Here is a 20701-nt window from a genome sequence, read left to right as displayed (position 1 = left end):
TGGCACAGCTTGACAGTGATTGACAGGAGTTCATGGCAACTACGCAATCAATCTGCCAGGTCCAATAGAAAATCAGACGAGGACAGGGCGTCTTTCCCCTCCTCAAAAATATCGCCTCTCCTGCGCTATATTCTCGCTCACTCCAGCTCTCCATATCGCCTTCCAAGGATGAGACAGCCGGCCAAGTGAGTGTCGCACCATCCATTTCTCCTCAGCATCATCTCACGACTCGTCTCCTTTCTCCGCCATTGCTTTTCTGCCTGTTTGCATCCGAGAGGGAGCGAGACGAAGAGGCACCGGAGAGTGCGCGAGCACGAAAGACGGAGCACCTCGAGGCGGGGGAGAAAAAAAAAAAAAAAAAAAGCGCAGCCTTCATGTTTCAGTTGCCAATGCTGAATTTCAGCCCCCAGCAGGTAGCGGGGGTGTGTGAGACTTTGGAGGAAAGCGGCGACATCGAGCGCCTCGGTCGGTTCCTGTGGTCGCTGCCTGTGGCCCCCGCCGCCTGCGAGGTGCTAAACCGGAACGAGTCGGTGCTGCGAGCGCGCGCCATCGTAGCCTTCCACACCGGCAACTTCCGCGAGCTTTACCACATCCTGGAGAACCACAAATTCACCAAAGACTCTCATTCGAAACTGCAAGCGCTGTGGCTCGAGTCGCACTACCGGGAGGCGGAAAAGCTCCGGGGCCGTCCGCTAGGGCCAGTAGACAAATACAGGGTGCGGAAGAAGTTTCCACTGCCCAAAACTATTTGGGATGGAGAACAAAAGACTCACTGCTTCAAAGAAAGGACCAGACATTTGCTGCGGGAATGGTATCTGCAGGACCCTTATCCGAACCCGAGCAAAAAGAGGGAGCTTGCACAAGCCACAGGACTTACTCCTACTCAAGTGGGCAACTGGTTTAAAAACCGAAGACAAAGGGACAGAGCAGCAGCCGCGAAGAACAGGTGTGTTCTTCAACTAATGAATTAATAAGCACATGCCTCTTGGGCAGACACGCTGTGTTAGGCAATAAAATCGGTTAGGCTCATCCATATACACACTTGAGATATTATTATTATTATTATTATTATTATTATTATTATTATTATTATTATTATTATTATTGAAACCCTCTTTTTAGGATGCATAATAATAATTAAAAAAAACTGTCATATCTGCTCCCAGTTGGACTTGTGTTGCAAACTAAATACATTTTAATGATATTTAAAATAAAATAAAATAAAATAAACCTTATTTAATAACTGACAGTATGAAAAAAAGTTTAGCCTTCTAATATTTCCATCACATCGCCTTTCTCTTCCGTGTCAGGAAAATTCAAAAGGCTGTACACAAATAGCATATATTCATTAGATCATCCAAACCATTATAAAAGTCCAGTTATTATTTGATTTCTGCCCAGCCATCATGGTTTGTTTACAGGTTTGATCATTGCATAGAGATTAATCTTAATGAAGCGCTACGCGGTGGGCTTTTTTTCTTTCACTTTTCTTTATGCTTGCTTTCTTTGTTCCAAATCACTGCATAGCCGAAAGCAGGCACTAATCCCCCCCCAAAAAAATAAAAAAAAGTAGAGGCTTTTTAAAATTCCTAAACACTCCAAATAGTAGTAAAGCCCCTTAATTCAATTAATAAACGTTTTTTTTAAATGTTTAACCCATGACATTGTTTTTTTATATGTAAACTAAAAATAGCATGCAAATGTTAAAAAAAAAAAAAAAATCTCATGTTGCTGAAATTTCTCTGATGCTCACTGACTCCTTCCGGGGCATCCTGGTTTACCTCGTCTTATCATTCTGCATCAGTTCATCTTCACACGAAGATGCTAAAGCATAAATCTCCCTTTGGGAGACTGAAGCATGTCTTCCAGACTATTATTATTATTATTATTATTATTATTATTATTATTCAGAAGAGTTAAATCTAAACCTTTATTATTCCTCCTGAAAAGGTTACAACAGCAGGTGTTGACTAACGGTTCGGTTACGGCGGAGGACGGCGCTGCAGATCGGCTCGGTAACGCGTCCAGCCCGGAAGCCGGCCTGTCAAGCCAAGCTGCTGCTTCCGCCATTTCCATCACGTCGAGTGACAGCGAATGTGACATCTAAAGCCGCGGCACGAGCCTCCCCGCGGGAGCACGACTCAAACATTAACACATTAACCAAGGAATTGGAGACAGACAATCATCAAGACAAACAAGCACATCGGTGCCTGCCTTAAAGTATTAAAGGCTATGTTTCTGTTGTTATTGGATGGCTGTCAAAACAGCCAGAGATAAACGGAATGCGCTATCTTTAAAAATGTATTTATCTTTTTTTTTTTAATCCCAAGTGTGAAATACACGAGGAGATTTGGGGGATTACACAGACAGATAGATAGATAGCTAGAGAGAGAGAGAGAGAGAGATCAGATCCCCACATCCTCCTGTCCGTGTTCAAATTACAATAATCCAAATCGGAGAAATATGAACAACACAAAACAACAACCTTTTTGTTTGTTTTCAGAAGGACTTCATGTTGAGTGGATTTTTCTTTTTTCACCCTAAAATGTTTACGTATTAAAATTCGTGGCTCTAATAGAAACATTGATTTGCTTGCTTATTTCAAGTCCGGTTGTTTTTTGGTGTAAATTGTTGGGCTTTTAGAGTGCGATGAATAGTGGACTTTATGTTTGAATTCATTAAGGACGTTCAGTTAATAAAATGTTTGATGATCAAAGACATATTGTCGTTAGTATTTCAGATTATTATTGTTGTTGTTGTTGTTGTTGTTGCTTGCTTGCCTTTCTTAAAATATGAAAACAAATCAATTTATTTAGGTTTTTTAAAAGATTTATTATTATTGTTGTTGTTGTTGTGTTTGCTTGCTTGCTTGCCTGCCTTTCTTAAAATATGAAAACAAATCAATTTATTTAGGGTTTTTTAAATATTTATTATTATTATTATTATTATTATTATTATTATTATTATTATTATTATTATTATTATTATTGTTGTTGTTGTTGTTGTTGTTTGCTTGCCTTTCTTAAAATATGAAACAAATCAATTTATTTAGGGTTTTTTAAAGATTTATTATTATTATTATTATTATTATTATTATTATTATTATTATTATTATTATTATTATTTAGAAAAGTATTCATTCGGTTAAAAATCAGGTGCAGCACTCCTGTAATCGCCCAAATTATCTTGTCCTCATCAAACATTGTAAACACTTGAATTTACTATATTTTATAGAAACCGACTGAATCATTTCAGTTACCTTAATTATTTGCCTGGCAGTTCAATCTGGGCAACACACAGCCTGTATAATATAATTGAAGTAATGGGACTTAAACGCCTGATGATCCGGGTTTCGTTAAACTCTTGATTAAAAACAATCCCAGTGCATGCTCAAATCTGTTCAGTGAACGCTTTGTTTAGACGGGCAGATTACTGAAGCTTTGCCTCGGTGTTGTTCCAGCCAGTGTGAACTGGTGTGTAGCTCGTGTTAGTGCGTTAATGGGTAAATGTGGGCTATAGTGCTGATACCTTCCTGCGTGTCTGCTCGTGTTAACTGCAGCGGTGTTGGTGTTGCGTTCCTTAATTCTCTCTGACAGGAGAAGGTCATCCAAAGGGCGCAGCGCCTCGGTTTCACAACGAGAAGACTCAGTACACTGAATACACGTCGCTAATAGAGATTCCATCATCCTCACGCATAAACTGTAGGCTCTGCCATTCTTAGGATTCCCTTTTTCATGTTTTGCTGGTTTTAAAGAAACAAGTCTATAGTTGATGCGTAATTTGTTGGTTGGATCCTCTGCACTTTATTCTCAACAGAATCTTTTCTCATCTCATCTCATCTCTAGCCGCTTTATCCTGTTCTACAGGGTCGCATTCACACTCACACCTACGGTCAATTTAGAGTCACCAGTTAACTTAACCTGCATGTCTTTGGACTGTGGGGGAAACCGGAGCACCCGGAGGAAACCCACGCGGACATGGGGAGAACATGCAAACTCCACACAGAAAGGCCCTCGCCAGCCATGGGGCTCGAACCCGGACCTTCTTGCTGTGAGGCGACAGCGCTAACCACTACACCACCGTGCCGCCTCAGAATCTTTTCTATAATATAAAATGATTCTTTAAAATGATAATTTCTATCATTTGTTTTCAATAACATGTGACTCCAGGGTTTTGCATCATGAATATTTTGAATTTGACAAGCATAGAAAAAATACAGTCTATAAATCTTAAATTTTGGTTAAAACCAGTGTACATTTGAGAGCTGTGAAATACCAGTGTTTACACACACACACACACACACACACACACACACACACACACACACACTGATGACTAACACGCTACACTGTTACACAGGCCTGTATAATATAGAGGTTATATCACTACTGGGTCCAATTATAAGATAGTAACTTAATGCCCAGGAATAGTTTTGTCTCCTATAGTGTAGCTCACCATATTTACTCTGGCAGTGCTAATTCATTTCGTAGAATTCAACAATTCTGAGCAACTCGTCCACCAAAGCAGTTCTCTCGTGTGTGTGACGGCATCTGAAGACCTACAGAAATCTTAGAAAGTTCACATTTAGCACAAGACCAACGTGTAGGCTGCTGAAACATCGACTTGGTTCAGAGAAGAAGCAAAGCAGCGACAAACTTTTGCTTTTTCACACCTCATTCTTCCTATTGCTGAAGTTCAGGCTCAATTATGCATGTGGTTTATTTCTCTCTGACATAGGCCCAAGTCATAACACACAGCAAGAGCTTCTTTTATGTCCCTTTTGTTACTGGAATGGGTGGCAAGCTGTGGCAAACTAATTGTCACTGCGACATAAATGGAGGAACAGTCGAAGTAGGAGAACGAAGAGAGAAGCTCATTGAATTTGTGCAGGGACAAAAGCGGAGAGGTGAGCTGAAAAGAGTGTTTCTGGCAGTCAATAAGGCTGTCAAACTGTTCAGCGCTAATCAGCGGTAATGATGGCCTCTCAAGCCCAACGGGAACAAAAAGCCTTCAAAAGTTCTGGGATGGGGCGAGGAGGAGGAGGAGGAGAAGGAAGAGTAGAGGGGTGTTAAAAACATTTTAATAAAAAAAATATTCTACCTGGCTAACTCAAAGTTTTACCACACGCTTGTAGAAGGCCTACTACTGCTATTACTCAAACTAATCATAATAAATGAGTTCTCAACATTTTATGATATTAGTACAATAATAAATAAAATATGCATTATTATTATTATTATTATTATTATTATTATTATTGTGAATGAAAATAATGGATGGATGAAAATAAGCTTCTTCTTCTTCTTCTTCTTCTTCTTCTTCTTCTTCTTCTTCTTCTTCATAATTGGATCATAATTTCATCTGCAAAACTCAACCAGTCTTCCCTTTGCCATGTCGTGTCATGTTTTTTTCTTCTTCTTCTTTCTCCCCCTCTTCACAATAGGAGCTCATTTACCTTGGACTGTAATGGACTGCACAAATGGGGTCCAAAAATGAGTCTGCAGGTTGCTCATTATCTCTGGAACCTGATGCTTCACTGTTGTTTACAATATGTGGTTTCAGTTAAATAATCACCTGGAACAGCTGGAAGAATGCATTGTGCCTTGAGCCTTCTCTAAAACATTAAACCAAACCGAATTTTCTCTGTAAATCTTTTTACCAACTTCATTCACAATGAGACAAACGGACAAAATGTGTGCTCTGGCGTTGTACTGCATGCACTGCTGATATGGTATTTGAACCAAATGTTGATTCCTCTCATTTAGGTGATGTAGATAGACCATTATTATAATTTTATACTATTTTAACATCATCTCATCTCAATATCTGTAGCCGCTTTATCCTTCTACAGGGTTGCAGGCAAGCTGGAGCCTATCCCAGCTGACTATGGGCGAAAGGCGGGGTACACCCTGGACAAGTCGCCAGGTCATCGCAGGGCTGACACATAGACACAGACAACCATTCACACTCGCATTCACACCTACGGTCAATTTAGAGTCACCAGTTAACCTAACCTGCATGTCTTTGGACTGTGGGGGAAACCGGAGCACCCGGAGGAAACCCACGCGGACATGGGGAGAACATGCAAACTCCACACAGAAAGGCCATTGCTGGCCCCGGGGCTCGAACGCAGGACCTTTTTACTGTGAGGCGACAGCGCTAACCACTACACCACCGTGCCACCCCCTATTTTAACATTTGAAGGGAAAACCCACTTATTATAGCCGATCTATTTCTCGGTTGTTTTTAACATAATTTGATATAAAAACAAACAAACAAGGACATAATGACAAGTTGTCCACATATATTACATTCTCAGAAAATAAAGTACATTGTTGTACCTTTAGGGGTACAACAGCTTGTTGCTGGGGCAGTAACCTAAGGTACTTATTTGTACCATTTACCGGTATATACTGCTTGGGAACATATGTGTACCTTTTTGTCCCTAAAAAGGTACACATAGTTACCATAAGGTCCAGTAATGTGCCATAGGGGGTACATTAGTGTAGATTGTCCCTTGGGTGACAGAAATGGACCCCTACTGTACCCTTGTTTCTGACAGTGTATAGGATCTGGGATTAGGATGTGTTGGCCACTTTTAGCTTGACACAATGTGTAATATCTGTGTTATTACACATTGTGTAATAACAATCACTGGGAGGCATGGTGGTGTAGTGGTTAGCGCTGTCGCCTCACAGCAAGAAGGTCCGGGTTCGAGCCCTGTGGCTGGTGAAGGCCTTTCTGTGTGGAGTTTGCATGTTCTCCCCGTGTCCGCGTGGGTTTCCTCCGGGTGCTCCGGTTTCCCCCACAGTCCAAAGACATGCAGGTTAGGTTAACTGGTGACTCTAAATTGACCGTAGGTGTGAATGTGAGTGTGAATGGTTGTCTGTGTCTCTGTGTCAGCCCTGTGATGACCTGGCGACTTGTCCAGGGTGTACCCCGCCTTTCGCCCGTAGTCAGCTGGGATAGGCTCCAGCTTGCCTGCGACCCTGTAGAACAGGATAAAGCGGCTAGAGATAATGAGATGAGATGAAATGAGATGAGATGAGATGAGATGAGATGAGATGAGATGAGATGAGATATTAATCACTACAAAGCTTCAGTTAGTCCTCATATATTTTACTGTGAACTTGTCATGGACAGCTTCATTCTTTCACTTTTATTTTTATCTTTCATAATCTGCCCTACCATTGGTAGCCTTTAGTTGAACGAACAGGAACTGCTCAGCCTGAATTTCTTTGTAATGTTGTCATTATTGAAATTATTTGCCGAAAAAGAACAAGCATGCTCAGGAATGTATATATTATTCTTTGTCATGCCTCACCACTGCCACACTCCTGGGCACAACAGATTGCACTTACGTCCTTCTATCTACATAATTCAGTTTTCTTAAGTCATACAGATCAACACTAAATGAGACTTAACTATTTTGACTCCTTCTGAATAGTTGTTGGTTAATTTCCCTGAGTTTCAACGTGTCTGGTTTCAGGTGAAGACATATCTGTTGTACCACTGAAGACATTAGGATAAGTCAAGTGAGCTAACATCCATATAAAAACCTTTCTATAGACCTAATATATGTTCTTTATGATCTAAGATGGGTTTACATAAAGCCACTTCAACTTCAGTATAATTAACTGATGAATTAACTATGAAGGTCTTATTCTTCTGAAGCCAAGAAATTATTTTACTCATGAAATTCAAGGAGAGTTAATGTTACACAAACCACTTTATTTAGCTTTTCAGCTTTCCTTCTTTCCTTCACTCACTCACTCACTCACTCACTCACTCACTCACTCACTCACTCACTCACTCACTCACTCACTCACTCACTCACTCACTCACACATGCGTTGTGGTCAGGGAGAGAGCTCCCTTTCTCTGCTCTCTCTCTCCTTTTATGCTCCATCCCTGTAACAAACACACACACACACACACACACACACACACACACACACACACACACAATTGACAGCAGGTGGAATGACTTAGCCACTTACCTTCCTCGACTTCGCCCTCCATTCACAGACTGCTGCTTGGCCACGCCCCCGCTGCCACATACCCCCACCACCTGACTCAGGCCGGGGAGCTGTCCGGCCTGAAGCTGACTCACCCCCCGACGGGACAGGAAGTCCGCCACCACCATCTGTGCACCCGGCCTGTGGATCACCTCGAACTTAAATGGCTGGAGAGCGAGATACCAACGGGTGATCCACGCATTGGCATCCTTCATGCGATGGAGCCACTGGAGGGGCACCCCAGCAGGTAGTATCAGAGGGCAAGGACCACCCACTTAATGGCAAGACACTCCTTTTCAATTGTGCTGTACTTGCTTTCGCGCATCGACAGCTTTTGGCTGATGTACAGCATGGGGCGCTCCTCGCCCTCCACCTCCTGGGACAAAACGGCCCCCAGCCCTCTGTCAGATACATCAGTCTGCAAAATAAAGGGGAGAGAGAAGTCAAGGGAGTGTAAAAGTGGCCCCCCACACAGTGCAGCTTTTACCTCAGCATACATGTCAACCTTTGGTCAATCAAACCTGTATAACCAACCTCCAAAATCCGTATTTCCCTTATAAAATCCGTATAAGATGCAAATTAAAATAATTTACCTAAAATTTGAATGATAATTAACAGTGATATATCCAAGTTACTTTTTATTCAATATTAATAACAATAAACCTTCAGAATGAATACAAAGCTCCAATGTTTGACAAAAACACAAAGTGTCACTCTAATGTTCTGAATTGTACTACATGATAGCTTTTTTAGCACTCTGCACCAATACCTCACGAGGCTGCATGTCACAGCAAGTGTCTGTGTTGATCTTGCTGGAGTGCCCATTCAGAATCTTTTCAGTCGCTAGTGAAAGTCGCTCAGGTGGAAATACGCGTTTCAAACAAAATGTTACTTCCCGGTTGGCGGGATTCTCGCAATGCGGTGTGCGCATGATCAAAAGTGGAACGAAGTCTCGCTACCACAAGATAACGTGCAATTTCATAAGACTCTTTACTGGCTGTTTGTGCTTTCTGTGGTGTACAGTATGTTTGTAAATGTTATGCGCTCTTTTATCATCGTGGGAATTGATTATAGCTCTAAATAAATATTGAAGTTTTTTTTAAAGAATCCGTATAACTTTATTTGTACGCCCGTATACTACGTTTATTGAATCAAATCCGTATAAAATACGGACATTCCGTATAGGTTGACATGTATGCCTCAGAGAAGGCCTGTTGGCACTGCTCCGTCCACTGGACCGGATCTGGAGCCCCCTTTTTAGTGAGGTCGGTTAGCTGGCTGGTGACGTTCGAATAATTAGGTATAAACCTACGATAATAGCCAGCCAGCCCCAAGAACCGTCTCACCTCCTTTTTGGTCTTGGGCCTCGGGCAGACCGCAATTGCTGCAGTCTTGTTAATTTGGGGACACACCTGCCCATGACCCAAGTGGAACCCCAGATACCGTACTTTCGCCTGCCCAATCGCACACTTTTTCGGGTTAGTTGTGAGGCCCGCTCTCCTCAGTGACTTTAGAACAGCCCTCAGGTGTTCCAAGTGCCGCAGCCAATCATGACTGTAGATTATTATGTCATCTAGATAGGCAGCCAAGTAGGCAGCGTGAGAGCGGAGGACCCTGTCTATAAGCCGCTGGAATGTAGCGGGCGCCCCAAATGACCCAAAAGGGAGCGTGACAAATTGGTGTAAACCAAACAGTGTGGAAAAGGCTGTTTTCTCTTGGGATAGAGGAGTCAAGGAGATCTGCCAATGTCCCTTTGTTAGATCCAGTGTCAAATAAAAGCAAGCAGCGCCTAACCAATCAAGCAACTCATCATTGTGAGGCATTGGGTATGTGTCAAATTTAGGCACTGCGTTGACCTTTCTGTAGTCCACACAGAACAAGACTGACCCGTCGGTCTTGGGAACCAGGACCACTGGGCTGCTCCAGTCACTGTGGGACTCCTCGATTATGCCCATTTCGAGCATGGCCTTGAGTTCATCCTGAACCACCTTTTTCTTGTGTTCAGGCAAGCGGTAAGGGCGGCTACACACTACCACCCCTGGGGGCATTTCGATGTGGTGTTCTATGAGGTGGGTACAACCCAGAAGGGGCGAGAACATGTCGGAAAATTCCTTCTGCAATTTGGCTACCTCCGTGGGTTGGGCCGGCAAGAGGTGGTCTCCAGAAGGGGTCAGAGTGGCCCAAGATGTTATCTTTTTTTACCTCTGGCCCCAGCTCCGCCTTCTCTGGGACAACCGACGCCAACACCACGGGGACTCCCTCATTCCAGTGTTTTAAAAGGTTGAGGTGGTAGACTTGCAGTGCCCCACCCCTATCCGTTCGTTTCACCTCATAGTCGATGCCCCTGACTCGCCATGTGACCTCAAAGGGCCCTTGCCACTTGGCGACTAATTTAGAGCTCGACGTGGGCAATAATAAGAGCACTTTGTCTTCCGGTGTGAACTCTCTAAGGTGCGTGCCCCTGTCATACAGCCGGCTTTGACGTTCTTGTGCCTGCTGCAAATTCTCCTGGGTTAGGTGCATGAGGGTGTGGAGTTTTGCATGCAGGTCAAGAACGTACTGGATTTCATTTTTACTAGGTGAAGGTCCCTCCTCCCAATTTTCCCGCAGCACATCCAGAATGCCACGCGGCTTACGCCCATATAATAATTCAAAGGGAGAAAACCCTGTGGAGGCTTGCGGGACCTCTCGTACTGCAAATAACAGGGGCTCGAGCCACTTATCCCAATTACGCGCAGCTTCACTTACAAATTTCCAGATTATGTTTTTGAGTGTCTGGTTAAATCACTCTACTAAGCCATTCATTTGTGGGTGATAGACACTGGTGCAGATAGACTTAATCACCAGTAACCCATACAGCTAGCGCAGTGTGCATGACATAAACGAAGTGCCTTGGTCTGTCAGGATTTCTTTCAGAATCCCGACCTGGGAGATAAAGCGGAAGAGCGCTTCCGCAATACTGCGTGCTGAGATATTGCGGAGAGGCACTGCTTCCGGATATTGCGTTGCATAGTCCACTAGAACTAAAATAAAGTGATATCCCCGTGTTGACCAATCTAATGGCCCGAAGAGATCCATCCCAATTTGCTCAAACGGGGTCTCGATTAGAGGAAGGGGGCGCAACGGCGCTTTTGGAGCGGCCACGGGATTTACTAATTGGCATTCACGGCATGCCGCACACCACTGATGGACATCCCTGCGAATCCCTGGCCAATAGAACCGGGCCATTATTCGGGCTAGTGTTTTGTCTTGCCCCAAGTGTCCAGCCATGGGATTAAAGTGAGCCACATGGAATACGAGTTCCCTGCAGCTCTTTGGGATTAACAACTGGGTTATTCGTTCCTTAGTTTGAGTGTCCTGCATCACTCGGTACAATTTATCTTTAATAATGGCAAAATAGGGGAAGGTCGGTGCCGCGCTTGGCTGAAGAGTTTGACCATCGATTACTCTCACTTGGTCAAACACATGCCACAGAGTCTCATCTCGCGACTGCTCTAATGGGAAATCCCCAAGGGAATCCCTGAGAGAGGGAGGAGGAGCAGGTTGCTCCTCATTCTGACGCGATGTTGACGTAGACGGCTCTGTGACAGCTTCTCCAGCCAATGCCACAATGGGATCGTCCCATGACCTACTAAGGCAGGACCCACTACGTGTTAAATATTCCATTAGTTTTTTTAAATCCCGGCCAATCAGTACCCAAAATCAACGAGTGGGTAAGACGAGGACTAACCGCTGCCTTTATTCTATGCATTTGGCTCCGGAATAGAATATGGACAGACACTAGAGGGTAATGGTGAACATCCCCGTGCACACACAACACTTTCACCGCTTGTGCTCTCCCCAATGCCTCACCTTGCACCAGGCGTTGGTGAATTGAGGTCTGATTACAACTGGAATCCACCAAAGCATGATATGTATCCCCTTGAATACTCACTGGTATGCAATACATTCTGGCCCAATCGGGGGCAGTTTCTGGCATGTCGGGGATCGGGATTACAGCACCCACCTCCCTTGCGGAGCTCTGACTCTGGAGATGCTCCAATTCCCTGCCGTGCCAGCACACTGCCCCAGGCTTTCCCTCTGCACTGGTATTATGGGTGTCACTCACCTGAGGGGAAGACAACACAGACACAGAAGAGGGAGATGGGAGGACATCACGGGTGCGATGGGCCAGCTGGGGAGGAGCCAGCTGCCACCTCCGTGGCAGGGGAACGGGGTGGAGAGGGGGACAAGAGACAGGAGAGAGAGAGATGGAAAGAGAGAAGAGAAGTGAGGGGAAACGCCTCATCTGCCTGCCGTTGGAGCCACCTCCAGATGGTCCTCCACCACCTCGATGGCTCATTCCAGCGATGCCAGGCGGTGACACTGGACCCATTCCACTGTTCCTTCCGGAAGTCGAGAGATAAACTGCTCCAGTGCCACCAGATAGATGATCTTGTCGGCGTCGCAGTCTTCCACCCTCAGCCACCACCGGCAGGTGTCCCGGAATTGCTGGCCAAATGCAAACGGCCAGCCGACCTCCTCCAGTGCCAGCGTCCGGAAGCACTGATGATGTTGCTCCAGGGAGCGACCGAGCCGCTGCAGAATGACTTTCCTTAGGTCAGCATAGACCAGTCAGCTGTCAGCAGGGAGCTGCTGCACTGCGAGCTGCGCCTCGCCAGTCAGGAGAGGGAGGAGGCGCACCGCGCTCTGCTCCTGCGGCCACCCCCATGCCTCAGCTGCTTGCTCAAAGAGAGCAAGGAATGCTTCCGGATCATCCTGCGGTCCCATCTTCGTGAGGGTGGTGGCAGCGGTGGCCGATGGCCCTGCTGATACGAGCAGGTGCCGGAACGCCTGGCGATCTTCCTGCTGGGCCAGCATCAAGGCTTTGAAGCATTGCTGCTCCTCCTTCCGGAGGCTGATCAGTGCTTGATGCTGGTTCTGCTGGGCGGTAGCGAGGGCAAGGATGAGCTCTTCGAATGGGGAGGACTCCATGGGGTGGTTCCCTTCTGTGCTCCCGGGTTTCGGCACCACTGTAACAATTCCTGATGTGGGTGAAGCACAGAAGCACGGCAGGCGAGAGTTAATGTTATACAAACCACTTTATTTAGCTTTTCAGCTTTCTTTCTTTCTTTCTTTCTTTCTTTCTTTCTTTCTTTCTTTCTTTCTCTCTCTCTCTCTCTCTCTCACTCACTCACTCACTCACACATGCATTGTGGTCGGGGAGAGAGCTCTCTTTCTCTGCTCTCTCTCTCCTTTTATGCTCTATCCCTGAAACAAACACACACACACACACACACACACACACACACACACACACACACACACACACACACACACACACACACACACACAATTGACAGCAGGTGGAATGACTTAGCCACTTACCTTCCCTGACCCCGCTCTCTATTCACAGACCGTTGCTTGGCCACGCCCCCACTGCTACAAACCTATAATTTATTTTATGACTCTACTTGAGCATACAACTTTGCTGCCTATGTGCCAAACTAGCTAACTGGTCCAGCTAGTTAACCTATATAATTTTCATTTATTCATTCAAAGCAACTTACAAGTGGGACAAGTAGACTAAATGGCAAGAACCAACTTTAATGCAAGTCTTACATGGACATATGTCAGAAGTAGTAAGAGGTAAGTCAGAAAATGGTAATTAAACGCAAGAGTTACAAGATGGATCCAAATAATCAAATTAAAAGCAACAGTTAGGACATTTGATTAAATAGGTGAGTTTTGCGTAATGTAAAGTGAGTACAAATGCGTGATTTTATCCCCAATTTTCATGTGCTGAGTTTTTTTTTTTTCAGACAAAAACCCAAATGTGGACCAAATTGGCAAACTGGCTTGCGGCAATGACCGCTGATTTAGCATGAGGGGCTCTGAGATGGTGCACTTACCCCTTGTGTATCACCTATACCTCACAATAGTGGTCACTTATAGGACAGGAGAGCATACACTGAGGGAATAAGCATTATTTAGATGAAGTGTAAATGGGGGGGTTTCCAGTCCACATCGACTCCACATAGAAGTGAGGAAAAGATGCAAGAAGTATTTTACTGCATGTTTGCTGTTTTGAGAAACAGGGATTTGACTGCAATTACTGGGTGGGATTCCAGTTATGTTTACTCCTCATTTAACTTCACTTCAGCTTCTAAAATAATCTAATGACTTTAAAAAGAATGTGTGTTTTTGTAAGGCAAGAGATAGTCTCCAAGAATGTCTCCAAGTGAAACGTTCTGTAATTTATGATTTGTCTGCGCTTGAGAGTCAATGGGAACCATTATGCCAACCAATAGAGATGAGGTTTTGCTCTTAGGAGGTTTAGTTTTTGGTCCTGGGCCTCCAGAATGGCAGCACTGCTTTAACTGCTATCTTCATATGTTATGTTAATTTCTATCTAATTGTTAAGGACTGAAATTGAACTTGCGAAAACCCAAACACCTTCAGCAGCAGCCAATAGGACAACGGCCAGCCAACACGGATGATACTGATTTGCTCATCTCTTCATACTGCAGACATGATTCAAGCATTTTGCCTGAAAACAAAATTCATTATTATGATTAATAATCATTCATTTTCTATACTGCATATCCACTGTGGGTCACAGGGAAGCTGGAGCCAATCCCAACCAACGTTGGATGAGAGGCAGGGTACACCCTGGATAGGTCAGACAGCCAATCACACTCACAGGCAATTTAGAGTAGCTATTTGAACTAATCTGCATATCTTTGGACTGTGGGAGGAAACTGGAGCACCTGCAGGAAACCCACACAGGCATGAGGAGAACATACAGTATAAACTCCACATAGAAAGACCCCAGTCAGCAGTGGGGCTTGAACCCAGAATCTTCTTGCTGTGAGGAGACAGGGATAACCACTGCACCACCACCATTATAATAATAATAATAATTATTATTATTATTATTATTATTATTATTATTAGTAGTAGTAGTAGTAGTAGTAGTAGTAGTAGTAGTAGTAATTTATTCATTTACTCATTCATTCTGTGAGCAAAACTTACATCAACATGCTTTTTCAAATTAGATGGAGTTTATCTCTTCTTGGGAGGCAAAAGCAGATACCTCATTACCTCTGCCAAGGAGGTTATGTTTTTGGTAGTGTTGGTTTGTTTGTTTGTGGGTTGGTTTGTCTGTTAGCAACATTACGGAAAAGTTATGAATGGACTGCTCTGAAATTTTTTCCAGAGGTGTGACTGGGCACAAGTAACAATCCATTAAATTTTGGCAGTGATCCGGATCACTGTCTGGATCCTGGAATTTTTTAAAGGATTCTTGGCAGAGGTCTGCGCTCTCCGAGTGCTTTTCTAGTTTTATATAAGTCTTTGCTTAGATCAGCATATTGAAACATTTTGCTGAGGCAGGGCCAGGGTACTCATCCTCAACTTCCACACAGCAGTTCATGATTTGTACATGAGTAGTTCAAAGCTGGTGGCGAATTGATTCCTGATATTTTTATTCACTGATTGGATACTAAATTTAGCCAGGTCCATTAGCATAAGCCCTGGCTAGATGAAAGAACAACAGACCTTTGAGATTTATAAGGAGTACTTTGGAGGTCTAAATAAAAATAATTTACTATAATTTCAATAAGACTAATGTAAAGTACAAATATGTCAAAAATGATACTTAGATAAACATTGTAATGGAGTACAACTGCTCAAGTATTGTATATTCTTGTATAGCCTGTAGGAGGTAAAGCTAATTTTATCACTTGGTGCACTTCTTGTGTAATGAATTCCAGTGAATTAAATGAAGGCTGAAGGCCTCTGTAGTAATCTTTCCATATTGTTAAGTTCATTCCCATTGGCATGCATTCATAGAGGAATTTTGGCCTCTTTGATTAGAAAATCAGTTGGAGTGCCATAAGCTTTTGTGGAATAGCACGCTCTCTGCTGGTGAAAATATGCAGGAAAAGAAGAAAAAAGAAAAGAAGAAGAAACCCTGCCAGAATACACATGGAACCAGTCAAGCTGGTGAACATCGTCCTTGACTAAAGTGATCAGATTGATAGAGAAATTGATAGATATTTTCAAATTGCCTTTGTTGTGTTTTCTTAGGAATACTTTAGGAATTTACTATGTCATATCATTGGCTAGTCAGAGCAAGCTACAGTACCAGTCAAAAGTTTGAACACCCTTACTCATTCATAGGTTTGTTTGTTTGTTTGTTTGTTTGTTTGTTTGTTTGTTTGTTTGTTTGTTTTTTTGTATTTTGACTATTTTCTATATTGTGGAGCAACACTGAGGACATCACAACTATGAAATAACATATGGAACATACATGGAATTATGTGGGAAACAAAATTGTTTAAAAAAACAAAAATAAAAACAAAATGTTTCATATTTTAGATTATTCAAATTAGCCACCATTTACCTTCATGATGCTTTGCACACTATTGGCATTATCTTAACCAGCTTCATGATGTAGTCACCTGGAAGGCTTTTCAATTAACAGGTGTGCCTCATCAAAAGTTATTTAGTGCAATTTCTTGCCTTCTGAATGCATTTGAGACCAAAAAGTAAATAATAAATAATAAAAATACAGTAAATAGCCCTATTCCACAACTGTAGTAATCCATATTATGTCAAGAACTGCTCAACTAAGTAAAAAGAAACGACATCCATCATTACTTAAAGACATGAAGTTTCTTTGAATTAATAATAATAAAGAAAAACCATTGAATTAGAAGATGCGACCCAACTCTTGACTGATATTGTAGATTTTTCAATGTGAAGCTCATCTGATTTGTCATGGTTCAGCATCAAACAACATGCTGCTCTGTTTCAGCACCATGGCCAGAGTCAAAATTTATTTTATTGACATTGATTTACTGCCTTTGCAAACTCATCCTCTTACAAACATCCATAAACTACATTAAAATGTAATGATATATATTTCTATCAAAATCCTTACTGTCCTCTGAAAAGGGCAAGATGGCTGGTTCATAAAAATGCATAAATTAACACATCTAGTACTTGATGCAACTGACTGCAATTGTGCAACAATGTTTGTTTTATCTGTCACCACTTATCCCATGCGGGGGGCAAGCTGGAGCCTATCCCAGCTGACTATGGGTGAGAGGCGGGGTACACCCTGGACAAGTCACCAGATCATCGCAGGGCTGATACGCACATAGAGAGACACAAACAACCATTCACACTCATAGTCAATTTAGAGCCACCAATTAACCTAACCTGCATATCTTTGGACTGTGAGAGGAAACCCATGCAGACACTACACAGAAAGGCCTTCACCGGCTGCTGGGTTCGAACCCAGACCTTTGTGGGGAGACAGTGCTAACCACTACAGCGCCAAGTGCAACAATGGTTCTTATTAAATTCTTCTTGCTTCACAAAGTTCAAATTGAAGGTAAGGGGCAGGAAGTTACATCTTTTTTTTTTAAATCACACTCTGACAAACAGTTCCTCTTCAGTTTTGTTCTTAAATATTATGCTAATGCTTGACTATTACCCTCATTGAATATCTGATTTTGACCACTTTTTTTCCAGCTCTATTTGGTGATGTCTTTCCAGTAGATCTACTGTAAATATAGTTATCACTTTAGTTACTATTCTTGTTGAAACACATACCAGTAGACCCATTTTTGTGACTGAAGATCTTGCCATTTGACCCCTTGTAATGAACTCTGTTTATTGAGATATTTTTTTCTTGCCATTTCTTTCCAAAACTAAGGTTAACTGGGTCTGCAAAGCCTTTTTAGGCTTGCTCATTGGGGATAGATTAGGGACAAAATTAGCTCATGTTTTAAGTCGTTCAAATTCTGTAAAGCTGCTTTGTGACAATGTTTATTGTTAAAAGCGCTATACAAATAAACTTGACTTGATTTGACTTGACTTTTTACTGTAACACATGGCTGAATATTACTTTATTAATTACTAGGATATTACTTGCTAGGATATTAATTCTGTCTGAAACCACTCATTATGTTCCCCATTCCCTGTGTCAAGAAGCACTGTTGACTTCTCTGTGCTCAGAGGCATCTGGATGGACCACCACACAGTGGAAACATGTACTCTGGTCAGACAAATCAGTATTCCAGGTCTTTTTTAGAAGAAATGGGCACCATGTGCTCCAGCCCAAAAATGAAAAGGACCATCTAGACTGTTACAAGTCCAAAACCCAGGGTGTGTCATGGTATGGGGTTGTGTCAGTGCCCTTGGCAAAGGTAACTTGCACTTCTGTGATGGCAGCATTAATGCAGAAAAGTACATTGAGATTTTGGAGCAACATATGCTGCCTTCAAGACGACATCTTTTCCAGGGATATTTCAACAAGACAAGGCAAAACCACATTCTGCACACATCACAAAGGCATGGCTGTGGAAGAAGAGGATGCCTGTCCCCTCTGTTCCCAATAGAGAATGTGTGGTGAATTTTGAAATGAAAAATATGACAACGATGACCCTGTACTGTTGCACACCTTAAGACCTGTTTGAAGAAAGAATGGGACAAAGTAACACCTGAAACGTTTCATCACTTCATGTCTTCAGTCCCTAAACATCTTTTAAGTGTTATGAGAAGGAATGGGAATATTATAAAGTGGAAAATGCTTTACTGTCCCAAATTTTTTTAAATGTGTTGCAAGAATCTCATCTCATTATCTCTAGCCACTTTATCCTTCTACAGGGTCGCAGGCAAGCTGGAGCCTATCCCAGCTGACTACGGGCGAAAGGCGGGGTACACCCTGGACAAGTCGCCAGGTCATCACAGGGCTGACACATAGACACAGACAACCATTCACACTCACATTCACACCTATGGTCAATTTAGAGTCACCAGTTAACCTAACCTGCATGTCTTTGGACTGTGGGGGAAACCGGAGCACCCGGAGGAAACCCACGTGGACACGGGGAGAACATGCAAACTCCGCACAGAAAGGCCCTCGCCGGCCCCGGGGCTCGAACCCAGGACCTTCTTGCTGTGAGGCGACAGCGCTAACCACTACACCACCGTGCCACCCCTGTTGCAAGAATCAGAATTGAAATGTGTTCATTTAAAAAATTATAATAAAATGCATGAAGTAAAACATCAAATAATGTGCTGTTGTATTGTTTTAAGCACAATACAAGTCAAATATTATTTACAAATCATTGTTTCAGTTTTAATTTCAACTTCAACATAACATCCCAACTTTTTATGATTTGGGGTTGAATTATTTATATCATTAATATAACTTTTTTAGTATGTCAGCATCTCATATATTTATTGTTGGTTTAGCCATGGTCTTACTGGACTATTCATTAAAGTGTAGGTAATGCCTTATTGTCATGCTTTAAAATATATATATATATACAGGGGTGTAGTGGACGTGGTACGCGGGGGTACGCCGTCCACCCACTTCTCCCGAGGTGAGATTAAAAAAACAAAAACAAAAAAACCTGTCATTCAATGGCCTGAGTTTATACGCTCTACAGTAAGTGACACGTGCCTTTGTGCTCATCATCAATGCCCCCCCCCAATCGAACGTTACGTAAAACGTAGCGACGCAAAGTAGAATGCATTCTAAACGCAGCCGAGATATTAGAATTATGTAAACAGTTGACTCCGCCATCTGTCGGTTTAATGCTTCATGATCTTTGAAGTTCTAATGCGATTTTTGCTCAGTATAGGCCTATGATTTTGAATAGCCTAATAATAACAGTAGGGTCTCTCTCTCTCTCTCTCTCTCTCTCTCTCTCTGTGTGTGTGTGTGTGTGTGTGTGTGTGTGTGTGCGCGTGTGTGTGTGATTTCCGGGCGTTCATGGTAGCAGCACCGAGAGGGCAACAGAACTGTTATAATCACCTGCCTGGTCATCCTTACGCGGATAATTTCACCACATACTGTATTATATATATGATTTGAAATTCATAATCTTTGTGGCCTTCCTGTTTAGTGTTTTGTTGTACATCCAAAAATGTGAAATGACAATAAATTTAAAGAAATACTCAAATCTTTAAGAAGGCATGGTAGGGCTTAACCCAATGGCTGCATGTCATGTATTTTGTATACGCAGATGCCTCAATCGCGCCAGACTAAATGCTTGATTTATTCGATTGGTGCCTTTTATAATAAATTTCAGCCCATTGCTGGTTTGTATGCGATGTGAGTGAGTGACGTGACTTTTTTTGAACTTCTGGACACATGCTGGCGGCACGGTGGTGTAGTGGTTAGCGCTGTCGCCTCACAGCAAGAAGGTCCTGGGTTCGAGCCCCGGGGCCGGCGAGGGCCTTTCTGTGTGGAGTTTGCATGTTCTCCCCGTGTCCGCGTGGGTTTCCTCTGGGTGCTCTGGGTTCCCCCACAGTCCAAAGACATGCAGGTTAGGTTAACTGGTGACTCTAAATTGACCGTAGGTGTGAATGTGAGTGTGAATGGTTGTCTGTGTCTATGTGTCAGCCCTGTGATGACCTGGCGACTTGTCCAGGGTGTACCCCGCCTTTCGCCCATAGTCAGCTGGGATAGGCTCCAGCTTGCCTGCGACCCTGTAGAAGGATAAAGCGGCTAGAGATAATGAATGAATGGACACATGCTGTAGCTGTTGCCACGGCAGTAAGTAGGCTAGTAAAAATATCGAATTCCGAATGCAGCTCGGCTCAAATGAACATGAATCGAACCTGAACAAAGGTGTTTGTGTATCATAATTTCCAATATTTTGGCTTCACGCCTGATAGTCC

The 20701-nt window shown here is 43.0% G+C and overlaps 1 protein-coding gene across 1 annotated transcript; it reads left to right on the top strand.

Moving 5' to 3' along the window:
• Window positions 1–374: 374 nt before the first annotated feature.
• On the top strand, window positions 375–2107 carry six6b (SIX homeobox 6b). The gene is made up of 2 exons (XM_060916096.1): window positions 375–946; window positions 1951–2107. The coding sequence occupies exons 1-2, from the start codon at window positions 375–377 to the stop codon at window positions 2105–2107; spliced, it is 729 nt and encodes a 242-aa protein (XP_060772079.1).
• The last annotated feature ends 18594 nt before the right edge of the window (window positions 2108–20701 follow it).

Source organism: Neoarius graeffei, chromosome 3 (assembly GCF_027579695.1).
Source record: "Neoarius graeffei isolate fNeoGra1 chromosome 3, fNeoGra1.pri, whole genome shotgun sequence".
In the NCBI taxonomy this organism is placed as follows: Eukaryota; Metazoa; Chordata; class Actinopteri; order Siluriformes; family Ariidae; genus Neoarius; species Neoarius graeffei.
Note: the sequence above shows the minus strand (reverse complement) of the source record. Positions and strands in the feature narration are given on the sequence as shown.

What these genes read in the sequence shown, in the direction of transcription:
- six6b (XM_060916096.1), top strand. Translation starts at nt 375, where the DNA reads ATGTTTCAGTTGCCAATGCTGAATTTCAGCCCCCAGCAGGTAGCGGGG. An exon ending in GCAGCAGCCGCGAAGAACAG is followed by an intron (nt 947 to 1,950) that starts GTGTGTTCTTCA and finishes CCTCCTGAAAAG; the next exon opens with GTTACAACAGCAGGTGTTGA.